Genomic DNA, 21,586 nt, shown 5'->3' on the forward strand with positions numbered 1-21,586 from the left:
AGCTGACTGTCTCAGAGCCAGCAGCAGCCATTGTACTGTGTCAGGGCAGCTCCCACAGAACGAACCGTGTTTTCAGACCATTTTCTATTGAAAAGTTTATAGAAGAGAGCAAAAATTATGCTGAATACATCTGGCGACCTGGTGTACAGTGGAACCATGTCCAAGCAACAGGGAGATTTCTAACAGCTTACAGATGTCACTGACAGAAAACAAGTCCATTCTTACACATTGCTCAGCAGCACCAGGGTGAGTCTATGTTCAGACGTGTGTGTGTTCATGTGTGTGCATTTGTTTGGCTCGTGTGTGTGTTAGTGTGCTTGTGTGTATGCCGGTTATATGTGCTCCTGTGTGCCCCTGTGTGTGCTTGTGGGTGCTTCTGGTATTTGCGTGCGTGCTTGTGTGTTTGTGTATATACTCCTGTGTGCTCATGGATGCTTTTGGTATCAGTGTACATGCTTGTATGTGTTAATGTTTGTGTGTTCATGTATGTGTCCCCCTGTGCCCCTGTGTGTGCTTGTGGGTGCTTCTGTGTGTGTGCTTGTATATGCTCGTGTTTGTGTGCTCACGTGTATGTCTGTGTGCATGTGCTCACTGTGTGATGGTGGCAAAATGGGAAAAGCATAGAATCTGGGAAGGAGAGTTAGATTAAAGGGCTGACTGCCCCCCACTGCCTTCCTCACTTAGATCTCATCTGGGTCACAAGTTCTGAATTTTCATCTTGACCCTATAAACCAAGTGGCTTCCTCATAGGATTGTTGTGGGCAGATCGAGCAAAGTCAGAGATGTTATAGGGCTCCCAAAAGTGCTCTGTGAGAGGAAAAGATCAATTATTGACTATTCACTTGTCTGCTCTGTTTGAAGAAAGGACCAGCTCCTTGCTTGCTAATGAGTGAATGCGATTCACACAAATAATTCGGGTTGGAGGTATGACTCAGGCCAGGAAGCTGTGCTACACTCTTTCCCACATTATTTTGTTTCACGACCATTAAAAATCCATAGAATTTTATTATCATTATCATTATTATTATATTATACATTAGATTAGATTATTAATATTATAATTATTATTATTATAGGCCAGAAAGGATATTAACGATTATCTTCTCAAACCCTCTCCTAACCACTAAGGGAATCTGAGTCTCAGAAAAGTGAACTGGCTCACCCAGAGTCACATGGTGAATTTGGTCAAAGAGCCAAGGCAAAAACATGGGACTTTCCAGTCATGATTCAGTTCTTCCCACAATATCATTCTTGGTTATTATTCTGGCCACGGAGCTCTACTCCACAATATTTCTCAAGTGCTCTCTGTCCTGTCCATTCAAACTTCTATCTCTCTGGCCTTCTGGGAGAAACATGTTCTGGGTCTGTGGTGTCTAGGTACTCTGATTGGATCTAAGTGTCAGGATGTAGCAGGATGGCACCGCATCATTTCAATACAAGTTATGTTTGTATGACCAGACACCACAGTATCTGGCACACAGGAATAAGTGCTTGTTGATCGATAAGTGAATTGATTAGAAAGAGAAGCAGACACTGTTTGAAAAACTTCTCAGGCAGGGCTTCATAGGGTGCCTATATTTTGGGGGAGTTACCAAAGAACAAGAGTTTGGCCCTCATATAAAGTAAAATTCACAGTTTTTAAAATTTTATTTTATTTTAGACTCAAGGGCCAGAACACAAATACAGAATAGAGAAAAGAAACAAATCATTCACAAACTTAAATACTGAAGCTTATAAACAAAGTAAGAAAGAAAAAAAAAAGCATGTCATGCATAACAGAACATAAGAGAGGATTCAAAATATAACTATAGATTTTCATTTCAAGAAAGCCTATATGATAAATAATACATGTTGTGTTGAGAATTGTCCATCTTTTCTTTGCTTCCTTGTGAGTTTTCTTTTGTTCGCTGTTATACACTTTTTTGTTTTTTTCCCTCCCCCCACTCCACCCCTGAAGGCTACAATAAAGTTTAGATGTGTTTCTCTATAGCTATAGATGTATACATATACATATACATGCATATAGACTATAGATTTTTAAAAATCAGGAGCTTCATTTTATCAGTCCACATAGGGGCCATCAGGCTTATTTGCTAATAGAACTCACATGAGACTATTGATGATTTAGGAAATCAAATCAATTATGCATATAGTAAGACCTATGATAGTCTAGGATTAGAATGTGCAGGTCAGTACAAACTCTAAAAGGAAAACCAAATCTTTGTGGAAACCTAATTATTTTCTTAGTGAGACTAGAGTCATACAAAAGGGAGTCCAATTCAGTTTAATTGTACTCAAAAAACCATTGTTAAACACTTACTTTGTACATGGTATACACCAATATACCAGCATACATGGCATAGAATAGAATAGAATATCTAGCTACCTTTGTCAATATCTGTATGTCTATGTATTTATCTATATCTATATATCTATATCTGTATCTATCTATATCCCTATATCTATCTATATATCTATATCTGTGTACATGTATGTGTATGTGTATATAAATGTATATGTGTGTGTATATGTATAAGTGTATGTGTATGTGTGTGTATACTGTATTATTGCTATATATACCAATTTAAGGGGTAACTAGTTGGCATAATGGATACAGTGCTGGGTCCAGAGTCAGAAAGACTCAAGTTCCTGAGTTCAAATCCGGTCTCAGACACTTATTAGCTATGTGACCCTGGGCAAATCACTTAACCTTCTTTGTCTCAGTTTACTCGTCTGTAAAAGGAGCTATAGAAAGAAATGGCAAACCACTTCAGTATCTTTGCCAAGAAAATCCCAAAAATTGGGTCCCAAAGAGTAATACATGACTGACATGACTGAACAACAAAAACACGTATGTGTGTGAATATATTTATAAATATATATACCAACATACATGGTGTCCCAAAAGTCTTAAAGGAGTTTTTAGCTCTTAATAGTTACAAGAGCTTAAAGCTGTCCTAAGACTTTTGAGACACCCTGTATAGTGCAATGGGACACAAAGGGGAAACAAAATCCAGTCCATGCCCTGGAGGAACTTACAATCTAGTAAATGGGGAAAATAATATAAATATACAAATATATTTTAATTTGATTATTATAAAGGGGGAAAGGGATAACCTTTTCCACAACAGTAACTCTGCTTTTCTACTGCAATCAATCGATTAGCAAGCATTCTTTAAGCACTAATAAGCATTAATAAATAGGAGGTACAAGAACAAAAGAAAACTTACATTCTAGCCAGAGACACGTACAGACATAAGTACATACAAAGTAGATACTAGGTGTCAAATTAGATACTGGTTGATTTGGAAAGGCACAAACAGCAAAGAGCATTGGGAAAGACTTCATGTATAAGTCAATGTTTGAGCTTGGTCTTGGTAGAAATTAGGAACTCTTAGAGGAAGAAGTAAGGCAGGAGTACATTCACTACAAGCATGGGGAACAACCAGTCCAAAGGAGATGGAAAGAGTGCCGTCTGTGAGGAAGAGTACAAACGTCAGTTTGGCTTATCTATAGACAGTCTAAAGGAAAGGAAAGTGGAATAAGGCTGGAAAAGGGTGTTGCTAATGCCTTTCTGAGATTTATTGAAGTGGCCATTTGTAACAGTCTTGGCCAAATCTGGGGATGAAAAGGCCTGGAATGTGACTGAACAAGCAGTGGAGGCCTGATACCTGGGATTGGAATTGGCTCTGTCCCTTTCCCCACTTATCTACCAGAAAAAAAAAAGAAAAAGAGCTTTAGAATTAAAAAACTGGGGAAAACTTCACTACCAACTACAGAGTTATTACATAGCTACTAATAACCATCACCTGATTTATAGTCTAGCAGTTAGATTATAGCTTTTAAAGATTAAAATTGGGAGGTAAATGTAATTCTTGCCACAAGCTACTATTCATTCTCTAAACAATACCTAAGTCACTGAACCAGGCAGAAGAGTCCAAAGAAAAAGCAAAAGACTGAGGCTTTTTGCTAACTGGCAGGATCCTACTGCTTGTTCCAGAGTAGAGTTGGGCAAACTACAGCCAGACTGGCCACACTCTCTTTTTAACTTTTATAATTTAAAATACAATAATACTTTATTTACAAATGTAAAAACCATTCTTAAGGGAGGATATAAAAAGAGTGAACAGACCAGAGTTCGCTGATCCCTGAGCTAATCACTTGGGACTGAGAATGTCTTGTTGGAGAGATGTGAAGCCTCGAACCAAGACCTCATATGGGGATAAAACAGAAAAACCCAAGGAAAAGCATTTTGAGGGTCCCAAACAAGGGTTTCTGTCTTTTCTAAAAGCACCAGGAAGAGCCTTTTAGGCTTTAAGTCAAAAGAGAATGGAGGCATCTGCCTTTGTCTTATGGAAGAAATAGCCAAGGATTTGAGCTGAGCCAGGAGTGGGAGCAACAGAGTCTGTAGAATAGGCTAAGCAGAGGTGGCACAAGATATCACTAGAAGACAGTGGGCCTGCAGTATGAGAAGAATGAGCTGCCCCTCCACATATTGCTCCCTAACCATCAGGGATATACCCTGTGTACATCCACTCTTCTCACTGATGTTACGTCAGTCTGTTAAAGAGCGGACCCCAAGATAATAGCAGAAACGTTTTTGCTACCATATTTTTTTTTTACCATACCATTTCATTAAATGTCTTTTCCCCAAACCAATTATGTCCTCTGGCTGACCACCAAGAGTAGACACATTGGTGGGGACCCTAAGTTATAATTTTAGGGAATGTGGCCCATAGAGTACCTTGGACCTGGGAATTCCATTTCTTGGAGAATGTTGATAGTTGAAAATTTGCAGTGGCTTGGTGCCTGGGACATGACAGAAGCTAAAAAGATTAAAGGAAAAGGGGTACTGGAGTTTATTCTCACCCTCAAAGAAATACAATGGAAGGCATTGATCATGTGTAGGTAGAAGACTGCCCGCATCATGAGGCAGGAGAACAAGAGAATAAAATTCAGTCACCCTAGTTCAACAAAGAGTAGGGGCTAGAGGACTTTCTGTGAGGAGAGATAAATCAACATTCCCAAAGCACTTAGCATCCCATTGGTGTGCCAGCATAGTGGAAGCCGACAGAGCTTAAAATGTGTTGACTATCTGAGGGGTTGTGTTGTTGTGGGGTATCTCCCTATAAAAAGAGGCTGTCTCCCTATCAAAAAAGCAATAACAGTTTCCTGTCAGCAGTATCCATGGTAGTGGGAGAAGCAAAGCAGAGACTTCATTAACAGCACTTAAGAATCTTGACTTCAAACTTTACTAAGCATTATACATCTATTATCTCACTCTGTATCTTTGCACTGGCAATCTATCTCTCCTGAAAGACACAGCTCAAATATGACCTTCTACACCAGGGGTTTGTATATCCCTAAGAATTATGTGAAGCTTATCGAGGGGTCTGGGGGATATTGGCTTATATCTTATCCTACTGAAATATTTCCAAAGTAGCAGTGTTAATGAAAAATATATGGATTGGACAAGGCTGGAAAGGCAAGGAAGCAGCTTTTTAAACTTGAGCTTGAATCCTGACTTTGCTATTTATTACCTGGGCAACACTGGGCACATTGTTTAACTTCTCTGGAAATCAATTTTCTTCATCTATAAAATGAGGAGGTTGTACTGGATGTTCCTTCAGCCCTACAGCCTATGATCTGTAATATGGCACAATTGTATTTCCACTACAGATCTCACAGGCTTGTTGCAAGGAAAATCTTTGTGAATCTCAGCTTGATGAATATTTATGTTATTCATCCAATCTTATTGCCTGTTGCTCCCAACATACATCTTCATATCTGCCTCAACCTGGCTTCTCATTGTTCCCTCATATTCTGCTGACTCATTCATGCCCATACTGTTTTCCTCTCCTTCTCTGAGGATGTTTATCTCCTCTTCTCTCCTTCTCCAAATTCTAGCCATTCATCTGAACCCAAACCAAGTCCTACTGCCTCCATGCAGCTCTTCAGACTCTGAAGGAATAGAGATAGAAATGAGAAACAGAAGCCCTCTTATTTTCTAAAATAGATGGAGGGTCATACTTGACAAGTGTCCTTCCCCTCTGCCCCATCCCACTCCACAGACTGTCAAAAATTTGCCAAATACAACACTTCTGGAAACTAAAGGTCAGTGTATTTTGGACCTTGGACTTCAGGATAAAAATTAATTTCAGTTTCATGTCTGCTTCCTTCTTCAGATGGAAGGGAGAAGAGGAGATGGAGAACCCTGTGTCAACATTGAAGCTCCTGCTGATCAGGCAGCCCAAGGGGATGGTGAGAATTTTTGATAATAAAGGCTTTTCTCTAAAGGAGAGCAGTACCAACTATGCCTGTGAACAGATGAAGCTGGCCTTATATAAAGACTAAGCAGGTGGCTTCCTAGATGATATGATATGACCCTTAAATCTATCCCTCACCTGCCTTGCATAGTGTCTGAAATTCCATCATTGTTGTTCATTCATTGGGTTAAGGCACTGAAGACACAAATACACTTAGACTAGACAACACATTAAGCCAGAGATCGTAAGGCTTTATACTTACTAGAGGTGTGACCCGGGACAAGTCACTTAACCTTTTTTGCTTCAGTTTCCTTATCTGTAAAATGAGCTGGAATAGGAAATGGCAAAAACCACTCCAGTATCTTTGCCAAGAAAGCCCCAAATGGGGTCATGAAGAGTCTGACATGACTGAAACAATGAAACAACAAACTCATGGCTTTGTGGGAGGAGGATCCACTTTTCATTTGCATTCTCCCCTAGATCCCTGAGATCACTTAAAATGGGGGGAAGAAAAAGGGAGCAAAAATGGAAAAGTTGAGAAGCAACATGATATGGTAGGGGAAGTATTGATATTATAGTCAGAAGACCTATCAGGGTCTTGCTCTGATATTTACTAGCTGTATGATTCTAGGCAAATCGCTTAAGGTCTTTGTGCCTAGTTTTCCCACCTATAAAATGAAGACACTAATATATGCTTTACATACATCATAATGTTGTCATGAGAAGAGTATCTTGTCAACATTTAAGGCAGACAGTTGCTGATGAAACTCCTAATTGAGTTGAGTTGGAGAGTATTAATGCAGGGAGGTGTGCTCACCTCCCTACTGGATTTCTCAGTAAAACATGAGGAATGGGAAGGGTGAGATGGAGTGAAGGATAGGGAAAGAGGCAGGGAAAAAAAGAAAGCTTGGCCAAAATGAGATGGAACACAGCACGAATAAGTAAGGAAGCAGGAAGAGGATGTGATAGATCAGAAAAGTGGGGTAGTATGTAGGGAAGGCAAGCTTACCTACAGCAAAAATCTAGACAGCCAGGACACAACATGAAGACATCTGACCTGGAAAAGCAAAGCAACTCTTCAGTCAGCAAAACTCTCTCTCTCTCTCTCTCTCTCTCTCTCTCTCTCTCTCTCTCTCTCTCTCTTTCTCTCTCCCTTTCTCTGTCCAGTGCCTGATTCCAACTCACTTCCTTCCTCTCCCAACTGGGACCCAGCATTCATATGTAAACTGGGAGTGGTGTAGGGGTGAAAGGGGTGGGAAGAGCCACCTTGACTTCCTTCCCATGGTCCAGCTATAAAGCAGAACAATCAACTGCCTGGCTTTTGTTTTTCAACATGAGTTGGCTAAAGGCAACAGGGGGAAGGGATGTTTACATCCTTCAGAATTCTGACCCTCTCATTTTTATGTTGGTGCTTTCCAGACCCAAGGATGCCAAGGGAGCTGAGGCTTGTCCTTGTAGGGAAGACAGGAAGTGGGAAGAGTGCAACTGGAAATAGCATCCTTGGCAAGAAAGCCTTTACATCTAAACTCAGTTCCAGGCCAGTAACTGAGAGCTGCCAAAGAGAGAGCAGAGAATGGCATGGAAGAAGGCTTGTTGTCATTGACACCCCAGATATCTTTTCCTCCAATGCCCAACCAAATAAAGATCTGGAGATCTGTCGCTGTATGGCCCTCTCTTCCCCAGGGCCTCATGCCCTACTCTTGGTGATCCAGTTGGGCCGTTATACCAATGAGGACAAGGAGGCCCTCAGGCGCATCCAGGAGATATTTGGAGTCGGGATCCTGTCCCACACCATCCTTGTCTTCACCAGGAAAGAAGATTTAGGGAAGGAAACCCTGAAGGAATACTTAAAAGAAACAGAGAACAAAAGCTTGGCCTGGCTGGGTGTGGTGTGTGAAAGATTTCACTGTGGTTTCAACAACAAAATTGAAGGGGAGGGACAGGAGACCCAACTAAAGGAACTGATGAAGATGATAGAAGGGGTTCTCTGGGAAAATGACTTCAGCTACTACTCAAATGAGGTATATGACTATATCCAGGAAAATATTCAGCAGTTAAGAGAGGAACTGGGAGAAGAGCCAATATGCCAGGAACAGGGTTCTAAGGGAGCTTTCTGTAAGGGGAATATGGCATCAAAGAAGTCCCATCAGATCTGCTTTGCCCTAGAGAATCTGAGGATCATTCAGAGGACCTATGAGCAGCGTCAACAATCGGTGCTGATGAAGGAGTCAAAGACTCCTTGGGTGGATGACAACCCATATTGGGTCACTCGCTGTGCAAGTTTGCCTATTGGGTTCACCAGGAATCTTTTCTTCTCTCCACCCATGGATGTTCCCCAGTTGGTTAGACCCAGGCCCTCTGATAGAGAGGAAAGAACCCAGAGCTAGGAATCAGAGTAGAAGGAAGGTCAAGGAGCTGTCACAAGCCAGAGTATCATTGATGGCAAGTAACCTAGAATAAACAACCCCATCCCAAGACATGTATAAGGCTATTATACTTTTCCGTGAACTTTTCCACCCATAATCTTACCTGATTCTTTTCACAACCCTACAGGTGAGGCAGGATCAAAGGATTCACAGGTAGAGAGCGATATTAGGCATCATTTAATCTAATCTCTTCATTTTTCAGAATAGAATCTGAAACACCCAACTGCCAATCCTACTCTGCCACTTTTCTAATTCTATTGCTTGAACAAATCACTTCATCTGGTCCACTTTATAGCTGAGGGAACTGAGGAAGGCAGAGGTTAAGTGATTTGCCCAGAGTCAAACAGTTAGTCAGTGTCTGAGGCCAGATTTGAACTGTACCTGGCTGCCTTTGCATATCTTATTTGCATAAGGTGCTAGGTGCTGGTCTAAATCTCATTTCTTCCATACTATTATCCATTTTTTCCAACAGCTTTTGTCAAATAATGAATCTTTTTCCTACTACAGATCTCTATGTTCTAAATTTTTATTGATATCCTTATGAATGATGAAAGTAGGACTGGCCTTAAATTAATAAAGACAGATAATAATAAATAACTGCATAATGTGAGCTAATGACCACTGATAAAAGTTGCCTCCTCATCAGAAACATTTCCTTCACTGGCCAGCCACTGTGATTCAAGTTCATACCATTAGATGTTGATTCTTTTGGGCAAAAGTTTTGATACCTGGTAAAAATGAAAATGCTCCAAAGAAGGGTGGTAACACAGTAAGGTAAAATCCTAACCATACTTTGAGAATCAGTTCAAACATCCCCTCCATCATGATATCTTCCTTGATTTTGCCAGGCAGAATTATCTCTTCAGACTCTGAACTTTGCTGCTGGTATTTTGTTATTAAATATCTAATGAACTATCATATTCCATTATGTACCAGTTATGTATGCTCATATTTTATCTTACCTGCTAAATCGTAAGCTCCATGAAGGCAAGTATTTTTTCTAACTTTGGATTTCACAAAGCCTTGAAGTAGAACTTTGTGAATTGAATTTGTTCAAATGAATACATGAATCAACCAATAAATAAATAGTTAACACCTTAGCAAAGATTAATTTGACAGGTCAACAGAGAAAACACAGAGCAGTACCTTAAGGGGAAGAAATCTAGGACAGGTAAGAGTCGATGGAAGGAGGTGTTGTAATAAATAGATAAAGCAGGAGAAACTGGGACAGTAAGCTCAGATGGGACATGGGGGTCAGGAGGGGGACGTGGATGAGGAGGCTGGATAGCCCAGCATCAGCATGAGGACAGAGGAAAAGAACTTAAATAGGAAGGTTTGCCTAGAGGTGGAGAAACCAAACAAAATTCAGGTTGTCCTTGATAGGAAGGCAACTATAGCTCTGGTTCATTAAACACTAGCTCAGCATAGTACATGGCATATAGTAAGAGCTTAGTAAATGCTTTTTGACTTTTTGAATAACTGATGCATCTGGGTGAGTGTATTGGCAACCAAAAATGGGCTCCTTAGCACTTAGTCAACAAGTGCCCTTGACTAGTTTGGCTTTTTCCCCTGAACTGAATGTTGTTTGTATGTTGGACTGGAGTAAGCTTGTCGGCCCCTTCACCTTGCTTCCCTTGCTTAAGCTGATGGAAAGAACCTGTGCTTTCCCGGTCAACCCCTTCACCTTGCTTAAGCAGATTGAAAGAACCTGTGCTTTCCCCGGCGTACCTTACACCCCCGCAGAAGCTGGATGGTTAAAAGCAGCTCCCGTTGGAGCCAGAGACAGCTACAGCCACAGCCGCAGCCGCAGCTACAGCTGAAGCAGGAGCTGCCAGTAGCAGAGCTGACCTACGGGAGGAAGCTGAACAAAGACTTCAGGCCAGTGGGTAATCTTTTTACCATAGAGGGGAAAGCATGATTTTGCTTTACGCAATCATGCTTCTCTGTAGCCTCCTGGTTACTCTTTCAAGGCGTACTTATTGGGCCTGGAAGCTTTTGATCAATATATCAAAATGGGGTTGCTGGTTCATGGGTTGGTTACTGTGGAGCCTAAATATATGTTTTGATTCTTCTGCCTTCTACTTTGAGAGTTTCTTATATCCGGCGGTTCCGAACCTTTCAGACATGTTTATGATCCTCTTTGAGATTATAAACTCTGCCCTCCTAGTACATTTGGCGACCAGGATGGGATCGCTAGGTATAAGATCTCTATTTAGAAGCAGAACAATTTCAGAGGAAGAGATGAATATCCCAGGATAGGAGGATCCATTTTATTCCTCCCTAGCAAAAGAATTGGCTAAAAAAGCTGGACCCTGTGAAAACTGGGAACCAAGGCTACGGAGAGGAGATCCTAGGGATTTGGAAAAGTGTTTACAAGAAGTTGGGATTCAGTCAGGGGCATCACTATCTAGGCAAAGCTGGATAGTGTTATCAGCCTACCGGCTAGTATACGAAAGATTGAGATTAAGTGAAAGACATGGGGGCACTCCTACCCCACAGCAAGAAGGGGAATCTCAGATAGCAGGAGACCAAACTGACTCAAATGAGAACTTTTCTATTAATGTGGCTAAGAGCAACAGGAGACCAAAAAAGCCCAGAGTGCATTTCAACCCAGCCCAGAAAGAGCCTGACTGCCTGCTTCGTCCTAGCCATGGTGGCAGAGGAAGTGAGTGGGGTGAAAATGAGACAGTGTTAGGGGCTGAGGCACAAAACACTACTGGGGTTCAGGATGTCCCTCACACAGAGAATAGGAGATGGTTAAATGATCAGACAAGGGCTCGACCCATACAAAGGAGGAAGACAGAAACCCGAGGTGAAGATTCAGTTACAAGGGAAATTCAGGAAGATTTCTCACTGCAAGAGGTCACAGATATTTTGAGTAGATTCAGCCAAAGAATAGGAGAACCATTGATATCTTGGATGGTAAGACTCAGTGATCAAGGGGCCAGTGGAATATCAGTAGATAGGACAGACTGCATGAGATTCATAGGTATCAGCCATGATCCTCTAGTTCAACAAGCTTTTAGGGAACATCATCAGCAAGGAGATGGTGATAGCAGGACTACTCTGTTGGCATTAGCTGCTGTGGGATGCAATAAGAGATATGCTACTGATTCTATGTGGCCCACTGAGCACAGACCCTGGTATTCACTTAGAGATTGTATCATGAGACTAAAGGAGGAGGTAATGAAGACTGCCATTATGATAGGAACTGCAGACAAATATTACAATGATCCAATGGGACTGCCTCATAGGAATTTAATAATTAGGACAGCTCCCCCTGCTTATAAACAACTAATTTTGAATTTATTACTTGGGGAAGTAGGGAGCCGTCTTACAACAGTGATAAATAAGATTTTACAGTTACATGACTTAGGTGACTGGGGAAGGGATAGATCTCCTCGAGAGAGAAGGGTGAATAACCAGCAAACTTGGCGCCAAAGGAGAGTAACAAGGAAAGAAATGTTTACTGCTCTATTGAGAGCAGGGGTAGGTTTTGAAATGATAGATGGAATTCCAACCAATGAATTATATAGAATGCATAGAGATAAAGGACTTGATAACAGGAGAAATAGGGAAATAAGAACTGCTCCTGCAAGCCCACAAGCCACTCAGAGTGAAGGTGACCTTGTGTGATTAATGGATGAAAACTTGTACATCTGGAGAAAGGCTGGGAGGACAATCCTAGTCTCTATCTAGGCTGGGATCCTCTTAGTTTAGTTTTCCCATTGTGTTTCCTTGTACATCTGGGGAAAGGCTGAGAGGACAATCTTAGTCTCTATCTAGGGTGGGATCCTCTTGGCTTCCTCATTATGTTCCTTTTGAAAAGAAACATTTCCCACCTGAGTTTGGCTTCTGATATTGGATGATTTTATTTGAAGGATAATAGCCCATACTTGCCTACTTTTTTTTGTCCTTTGTTTTGGCTAACGTTGTTGCTAGTTCTGTTTCCTTTAGGCTTAAGCACCCTGCACTTTCTGGTGACTCCCTAAGCACATAGCATTCTTGGAATTCCTGCCAGCTTGTTAAAGAACTGACCTCTGGAATGGGACTTTTTGGGGCAGGGCCATCTCTACATCCAATTTCAGCATGAAGAAGCTATGGAAAATGAGACCTTCACCCCTTACCCCAAGATTTTGAGCCCCAATCGTTCAAGGGGGGTGGGAATGATGAGAGTGTTCTGTTTACTTATTTTGTGTTATCTTTGCTATGTTGTTTTATTATTATGATATTATTGATCCTATGTAATGGATACAAGGATCTAGGGGTGGACATTTGAATTATTAATAATTATTTTTGGGATGATTGATTGAAGAGATTATCTTGCTGGGACCTAGGGGTGGATCACATTTGAATCGTAAACCAATATTTAGGAATGTCACCAAATGATATGTTTTGCTTTATAATGAATGATATGTTTTAGTTTCCTTTGTAATTGGATCACAATGTATGTTCTAGGATACATGGCTGATTAGATTATGTATTCTATAACAAGGGGTGGAGTGTATTGGCAACCAAAAATGGGCTCCTTAGCACTTAGTCAACAAGTGCCCTTGACTAGTTTGGCTTTTTCCCCTGAACTGAATGCTGTTTGTATGTTGGACTGGAGTAAGCTTGTCGGCCCCTTCACCTTGCTTCCCTTGCTTAAGCTGATGGAAAGAACCTGTGCTTTCCCGGTCAACCCCTTCACCTTGCTTAAGCAGATTGAAAGAACCTGTGCTTTCCCCGGCGTACCTTACACCCCCGCAGAAGCTGGATGGTTAAAAGCAGCTCCCGTTGGAGCCAGAGACAGCTACAGCCACAGCCACAGCTACAGCTGAAGCAGGAGCTGCCAGTAGCAGAGCTGACCTACAGGAGGAAGCTGAACAAAGACTTCAGGCCAGTGGGTAATCTTTTTACCATAGAGGGGGAAGCATGATTTTGCTTTACGCAATCATGCTTCTCTGTAGCCTCCTGGTTACTCTTTAAGGCGTACTTATTGGGCCTGGAAGCTTTTGATCAATATATCAAAATGGGGTTGCTGGTTCATGGGTTGGTTACTGTGGAGCCTAAATATATGTTTTGATTCTTCTGCCTTCTACTTTGAGAGTTTCTTATATCCGGCGGTTCCGAACCTTTCAGACATGTTTATGATCCTCTTTGAGATTATAAACTCTGCCCTCCTAATACAGTGAGCCCCATCCTTTCATTTGTTTGTTTAAAAAAATCTACTAAGCAATAAATAGCTGCCTAGCTACATGCTACATTCTGGGGGACACAGAGAGCCCAGGTAACAGAGCTCATGTGGGAGGATGGAAAAAAAAAGTCACCAAAAGGACACAGGAGGCAACTATGAACAACTAATGGGCTTTGCAGTGATGTCAAATTCAAATAAAAACATATCTCTGTGGGGCCACATATTGACTTAGAAAACCACAAATCAACACTAACTATGTTGTGGTATATTTTTATTTATTTTACTAAGTATTTCTCAATACATTTTAATCTGATTCAGCCATATTTAGGGGTGTTTGACACCTCTTTTTTCCAGTGTTACTGAGAATCACAGACACCCAACACTAAAGGGTCTGAAGAAAGCTACCCAAATTATATTTAAAAAAAAAGGTGGAATGACAAATTCAAAAGTAGACATTAGACCTAAAGAGGCTGAGAGTAATTGTGTGGTCAGGGCATGAATACACAGTTCATTAACAATCAAATCAATAATGAGACAAAACATAATTATTTACAAAATTGCCATGTGAATGATCATAGTCACAGTCACCTGAAAGTGACCCAGTAAGAACAGATGACTTTTCTTCCCTGGTGGAAAACAGTCCCACGATGCTTAGTTTACTTGGGATAACAAATTCTTTTTGGAAGAATTCCCTTTGTTTTCTTCACAAGATAAAAGTTAACAATAATTTTGTTTTTTAAAAAGAGAGAATATCTCTACCCCATCCTCTTGATATCACTCTCCAGATAGGACAGGAAAACAGCATCTTCAATTTATCTGAAGCACCTGACCCTTAATAGGCTCTCACCTCATAAAATTGTCTTTAGAGTGTTTCTTTATAAAAATAAGTTGATACACTTCTAACAAAAAAAATAAGTCTCTCCTTACCTTCTTTCTATCTTCTCTACAATTATATCAGGATCTTCATATAGGAAAGTTAAATTTATATGCACAAGTTTTCCATACTCCTCATGGAGAAGTACCTAATAGAAAGACAGGTTTAATTGTAACTGTGAGCATCTTTCCTTCTTAAAGAGACGGTAACATTTTTGTAACCACTGTAGGAAAGGCTTTTGAAACAGGGATGGAATTACACACACATATACATATATACATAAACATACTATATGTAGTGAGAGTTTATTAAAACTCTGGGCATGCTTGAGAGAAATTGAAGATTCTTTTTTCCTGTCACATCTGGACAGTGACATGAAAAGGAAAGAGGTAGAAATATTCTCTCTCTCTCTCTCTCTCTCTCTCTCTCTCTCTCTCTCTCTCAATGAAATTATTGGAACTTTTATCCTGTGAAGAAAATAAAGAGAATATATACATATACATATATATAATTCTGAATTTCACAAACAGCAAAAAGATTAATATTTCTATGCAAAGTACAATACAAAATGGAATTGTATATGAAACCACACATTTCTATTCCATATGTATCTCTTGTGTTCTTTGTTTGCTTGTCTTTTTAAGCATATAATAAATTCAACCTGACACTTTCAAAACTGTGCTACTTGTCTGTGCTGACTTTGAAATTCCTTTTGGGCAGAGCCAAGATGGTGGAATAAAGGCAGGAATTTGTCTGAGCTGTCTTCTAAAACCTTCCAAATACCTTTTTTAAATGACTCTAAATAAATTCTAGAGCAGTAGAACCCAAAAAAAGACAGAGTGAAATAAATTCCCAGCCCAAGACAACTTGGAAAGTTAGCAAGAAAGGACTATTACACCAGGGTAAGAGAGAAACGCAGTCCAATTCAGGCTGTGCCAGTGCTGACTCGGCCCAAGCAAACCCAGAGCAGGCCTTGTGGTGACCGAATCGGTGGCAGCAGTGGCAGTTTCTAGACCTTTCAGCCTACAAATGCCAAAGACAACTTAGAAGGTTGGGAGAAAGGGTCTGTCACCTACAAATGAAAGTGGAGCACAGTGTATTGCCCAACCCCAGCAAACCAGGAGCAGGAGTGACTGAATCAGCACCAGCAGCAGCAGTGGCTGCTTCAGGAGCTCTCAGCCCACAGACAGTAAGAGGGTAGAACAATGGTCAGAAGGAGATTACAGGGTCTTTTTCCTAGTACTAAGGCAGGTCTCTGGTGCTTTGCCTTTACTCAGATCTGGGTCACTGTCCTAGGTGGCAGCCCCAGGGTGAGGAGAAGCACTAACAAAGCAGAGCTTATAGCCACAGTGGAGGGGGGACCCTCCTCACAGCTTCAGGGCAGAAAAGAGTGATTGTGGTCTGTCACAGAGCAGAGCCCAGGCCAGAAGAGGAGTAAACACCCTCTTCTCAGATCATACCACCTCAGAAGAACTGAAAACTTACAGCCCCTAGATATATCTGTGAAATCAGCTGCACAAAACCCCTAAAGCTTGGGACAGTGTGCCCTCCACCCTAGAAGCAGAGCCCCACTTTAACAAAGAGTTAAAAGTCAAATAATACACTGTGAAAATTAGCAAACAATGGGAAAAAAACTCTGACTATAGAAAGGTACTTTAGTGGCAAGGAAGATCAAAACACACTCAGAAGAAGACAACAAAGTCAAAGCTCCTACATCAAAACCTAAAAGAAAAATATGAATTGGTCTCAGGCCATGGAAGAGCTCAAAGAGGATTTTGAAAATCAAGTAAGAGAGGTAGAGGAAAAATTAGGAAGAGAAATGAGAGTGACTCAAGAAAATCATGAAAAATGAGTCAACAGCTTGGTAAAGGAGACACACAAAAAATACTAAAGAAAAAAACACCTGAAAAACCAGAATAGTCCAAACGGTAAAAGGGGTCCAAAAAACCAATGAAAAGAAGAATGCCTTAAAAAGCAGAATTGGCCAAATGAAAAAGGAGATCCAAAAGCTCACTGAAGAAAATAATTCCTTAAAAATTAAAATGGAGCAAATGGAAGCTAATGACTTTATGAGAAATCAAGAAACAAGAAAACAAACAAAAGAATGAAAAATAGAAGACAATGGGAAATATCTCTTTGGAAAAACAACTGACCTGGAAAATAGATCCAGGAAAGTTAATTTTAAAATTATTGGATTATCTGAAAGCCATGATCAAAAAAAGAGCCCAAACATCAACTTTCAAGGAATTATAGAGAAAATCTGCCCTGATAGTCTAGAACCAGAGGTTAACATAGAAATTGAAAGAATCCACTGATAGAGATCCCAAATGAAACCTCCCAGGAATATTATAGCCAAATTCTAGAGTTCTCAAGTCAAGGAGAAAATGCTGCTTGTAGCCAGAAAGAAGTAATTCAAGTATGGTAGTGCCACAGTCAGGATATCAAAAGATTTAGCAGCTTCTACATTAAGGGACCAGAGAGCTTAGGATATGATATTCTGGAGGGCAAAGGAGCTAGGATTATAACCAAGAATCACCTACCCAGCAAAACTGAGTATAATCCTTCAGGGAGAAAAAAAAAATGGATATTCAATGAGATAGAAGACTTTCAAGAATTCTTGATGAAAAGATGAGATCTGAATAGAAAATTTGACTTTCAAATACAAGACTCAAGAGAAGCATAAGAAGGTAAACAGGAAAGGGAAATCATAAGGGACTTAATAAGGTTAAATTGTTTTCATTCCTACATGGGAAGATAATATTTGTAACTGATAAGACCTTTCTCAGTATTAGGATAGTTAGAGGAGTATATATAGACATAGGGTACAGGTGTGAATTGAATATGAAGGAATAATATCTAAAAAATAAAATTAAGGGGTGAGAAAGGAATGTACTGGGAGAAAGAGAAAGGGAGAGGTAGAATGGGGTAAATTGCCTTACATAAAAGAGTCAAGAAAAAGCTTTTACAGTGGAAGGGAAGAGGAGGAAGGTTAGGGGGAATGAGTGAATCTTACTCTCATCAGAATTGGCTCAAATAGGGAATAACATACACATTCAATTGGGTATAGAAATCTATCTTATCCCACAGTAAAGTAGGAGGGGAAGGAGATAAGAGAATGGGGAGGGGTGATAGAAGGGAGGGCAGATTGGGAGAGGGGATAGTCAGAAGCAAAACACTTTTGAGGAGGGACAGAGTGAAAGGAGAGAGAATAGAATAAACAGGAGAGGGGAATAGGATGGAGGGGAATACAATTAGCAATAGTAACTGTGAAAAATAATTTGAAGTAAGTTTCTCTGATAAAGGCCTCCTTCTGCAAACATAGAGATAAATCAAACTAATAAGTCAAATTTATAAAAATAAGAACCATTCCCCAATTGATAAATGATCAAAAGATATAGTCAGTTTTCAGATGAAGTAATCAAAGTTATCTGTAGCCACATGAAAAAATATTCTAACTTACTATTGATAGGAGAAATGCAAATTAAAACAATTCTGAGGATACATATCAGATTGACTAATAGGACAGAAAAGGTAAATGACAAATGTTGGAGGGGATGTGGGAAAAATGGGACATTAATGCACTCTTGGCAGACTTGTGAACTGATTCAACCATTCTGTAGAGCAATTTGGAACTATGCCCAAAGGGCTATAAAACCATGCATACCCTTTGACCTAGTAATACCACTACCAGCTCTGTATCCCAAGAGAGATCAAAAAAAAAAAAGAGAGAGAAGGACCTATATGTTCAAAAATATTTATAGCAGCTGTTTTCTGGGGGCAAAGAATTAGAAATTAAGGGTATGCCCACCAATTGGAGAATGGCTGAACAAGCTGTGGTATGTGATTATGATGGAATACTATTGTACTATAAGAAATAGTGAGCAGGATGCTCTCAGATAAACCTGGAAAGATTTGCATGGGCTAATGCGAAGTGAAATGGACTGTGTGCAAAGTAACAGCAATATTGTAAGATGATCAGCTGTGAATAACTTAACTATTCTTAGCAATATGATCTAAGACAACTCTGAAAGACTTTTGATGAAAAATGTTATCCAGCCCCAGAGAAAGAACTGATCATGTCTGAATACACACTAAAGGATACTTTTTCTTACTTTCTTTATTTTTCTTGAGGTTTTTTTTTGTCAGTTTTGTTCTACAATGACTATTCTAGATATTGTTTTGCATGACTACACAAATTGTTTACCTTCTTAATTGGGGTGGGGACAGAATAAGGGAGAGAATTTAGAATGCAAAATTTTAAAAATGAATGTAAAAATTGTTTTTACATGTAATTGAGGGAAAATAAAATAGAAAACAACAAAAAAGAAATTGCTTTTGATTTTCTCTGTGAACTTTTAAAATTATTTCAATGGCCTGCTTTTTCTTTTTGCATCACTACCATTGGTTTTGTTACAGTAATTAGGGTGGAATTTTTTTTTTACTGTTTTCTCTTTTGGAATGCTAAAGTAATCAAAAGCTTTGATTAAGTCTTACTAGATGCTAAGCCCCAGGCTCACACCCTTTTGCTGATTAAATGTGAATCTTTTGGGCCCTGAACAGGGTATAAGAACTCAGAGGTTAGCATTTTGTTTGGGGCTCTCACTCACTAGAAGAGTGTTGGTGTAGAGACTCTGGGTAGCCATTGTTAAGAGCCCCCCAGCTCTGAAGAAACCCAGATGTTTTATTTGGGGCTCTCACTCACTGGAAGAGTGTTGGTGTGGAGACTCTGGGTAGCTGTTGTCAAGAGCTCCTCTCCCACCCCCAGCTTTGAAGAAACCCAAATGTGGATGCTTCCCTGGTAACTATGAATTGTGATTTGAATCAGACAAGGTCTGTCTGTTGATGTTTGTAATTTGTTTGTATTTGCCTTGAAGTTCAGGATGCTGATCTTTTCTCCCTGAACTGAGTGAATGATGTTTGATTAAAGTGAGATTGTTAGCCCCTTAAAGTTACTGTCCTTAGTAAAGCAGATCAAAGAACCTGTGCTGGCAACTCTTGTTGCTGGTCTTGTATTGGTCCTTCACCCCACAACAGCTGCTAGCCAAATTGTTGTTACGGTATTCCCCTCCCCTTTTAATTTTTTCCTGCAACTAAAAATGGAAGTAGGAACCCTGTAACAAATAGGCATAGTCAAGAGAAACAAAATTTGTACGACCATACCCAAAAATGTATTTCTTCTTCCTCACTCTGAGAACATCTCTCTGTCATGAGGTAGATGAGATGCTTCATGATAGGTCTTATGGAGATATTGTTAGTCACTGCTTTGAACTGAGTCCTTAAATCTGTCAAAGATAGTTTTCCTCTATGTGATCATTTTCTAAACTATACTGCTACCTTCGCTCTGTATTAGTTCTTCCCAGGATTCTGCGAAACTGTGCCTTCAGTCATTTCTTATGAAACAACAAGATTCCAGTATGTTCATGTGACCCAATTTCTTCAGCCATTTCCTGGTTAATTCCCTAGTAACAATGTTATATTTATCCTCTACACCTATGGTGTCAAACTCAAGCAGAAATGGGGTCCACTAAACCCTACATAAAAATCCCTGTGGACCACATCTTCATTTAAAAAACATAAATTAGCATTATCTATGTTTCGTTGTACTTTTTATTTTGTTAAATAGTTCCCATTTACATTTAAACCTGGTCATGCCCCACTCTAGAGTGCTGTCAGCTGCATACCCCATGAGTTTGACCCCTCTGCTCTACACAACTATTAAAATGGGCTTCCAAAAGCACAGTTCTAGCCGTGTTATCTCCCCTACTCAATAAATTACAGTGGCCCCTTTTTACTTTTCCAGATCAAATATAAACTTCTCTTTTTGATATTTAAAAATCTTCACAATCTGGTCTCTTATCCTTCCGAACTTCTTACATATTACTTACTCTCCTCTGCAAATTCAGTGGTCCCATCCCACTGGCCTATTTATTGTCCCTCACATAGTATTTATCTCCCATCCTGGTGCCTTTTCAATATGTTCCTCAGGCCTGTAATTCTGTTGCTATTTACCTTGGTCCCTTAGTTTCCTGGCTTATTGCAGGAATCAGCTCTCCTGCTCTCCCCCAACTGCTAGAGCTTTCTACTATAAAGTTACTTTCCATTTATTCTGTATTTATCTCATATATCTGTTGTTGTTTATGTATCCCTCATTAGGATGTAAGCTTCTTGAAGTTAGATTCTGGTTTTGCTTTTTCTTTGTGTAAGACCCTTTCTGGGTTACTCGTCCAATGTGCATTCCCACTTGTGGGTTGAGTACCCAGAGGATGGCTGCTACCACAGATTCTCAAGTTGACGTTCTGTGATTGCACTCCCAAACCATAACTTGTAAGGCCCCACTTGTGTGCTTTCTATTAACAGTCATGCCAGTGTACACAGGTAGGAGAATGGAACAAGCATTTATTAAATACTTATTGTGTGCCAGGCACCATACTAAACCTTTTACAAATGTTATCTCACTTGATCCTCACAACAACCCTGGAAGGTAGGTGCTATTATTATCCCCATTTTACAGATAACAGAACTGAGACACACAGAGCTTAATTGACTTATCCAGAGTGACAGAACTAGTAAATAAGTATCTTAAGCCGGATATGAATTCAGGCCTTCCTGACTCCAATTGTAGAGGATAAGATGGAATGGGAATGGGGGAAAGAAAGGAGATAATGGTTAGGATTAATGAGTTTAAAGGATTAAGTTTTTGTCCTGGTTTTAAACAAATCTGTAAGTTATTCTGTGTGTGTGTGTGTGTGTGTGTGTGTGCGCACATGTGTTTTATCAAAGGACTAAATATCCCCATTGAACAAGATAATTGATGACATCTTGATAGAATATGGAATGAACTAGC

At 40.0% G+C, this 21,586-nt stretch overlaps 1 protein-coding gene across 1 annotated transcript; it reads left to right on the forward strand.

Moving 5' to 3' along the window:
- Positions 1–4: 4 nt before the first annotated feature.
- GIMAP6 (GTPase, IMAP family member 6) lies at positions 5–10,254 on the forward strand. The gene is made up of 3 exons (XM_036759974.1): positions 5–246; positions 6,186–6,261; positions 7,686–10,254. Exons 2-3 carry the CDS (start codon positions 6,186–6,188, stop codon positions 8,651–8,653), a joined length of 1,044 nt encoding a protein of 347 aa, XP_036615869.1. The 5' UTR covers positions 5–246; the 3' UTR covers positions 8,654–10,254.
- Positions 10,255–21,586: the final 11,332 nt, after the last annotated feature.

Source organism: Trichosurus vulpecula, chromosome 5 (genome assembly GCF_011100635.1).
Source record: "Trichosurus vulpecula isolate mTriVul1 chromosome 5, mTriVul1.pri, whole genome shotgun sequence".
Lineage (NCBI taxonomy): Eukaryota > Metazoa > Chordata > Mammalia > Diprotodontia > Phalangeridae > Trichosurus > Trichosurus vulpecula.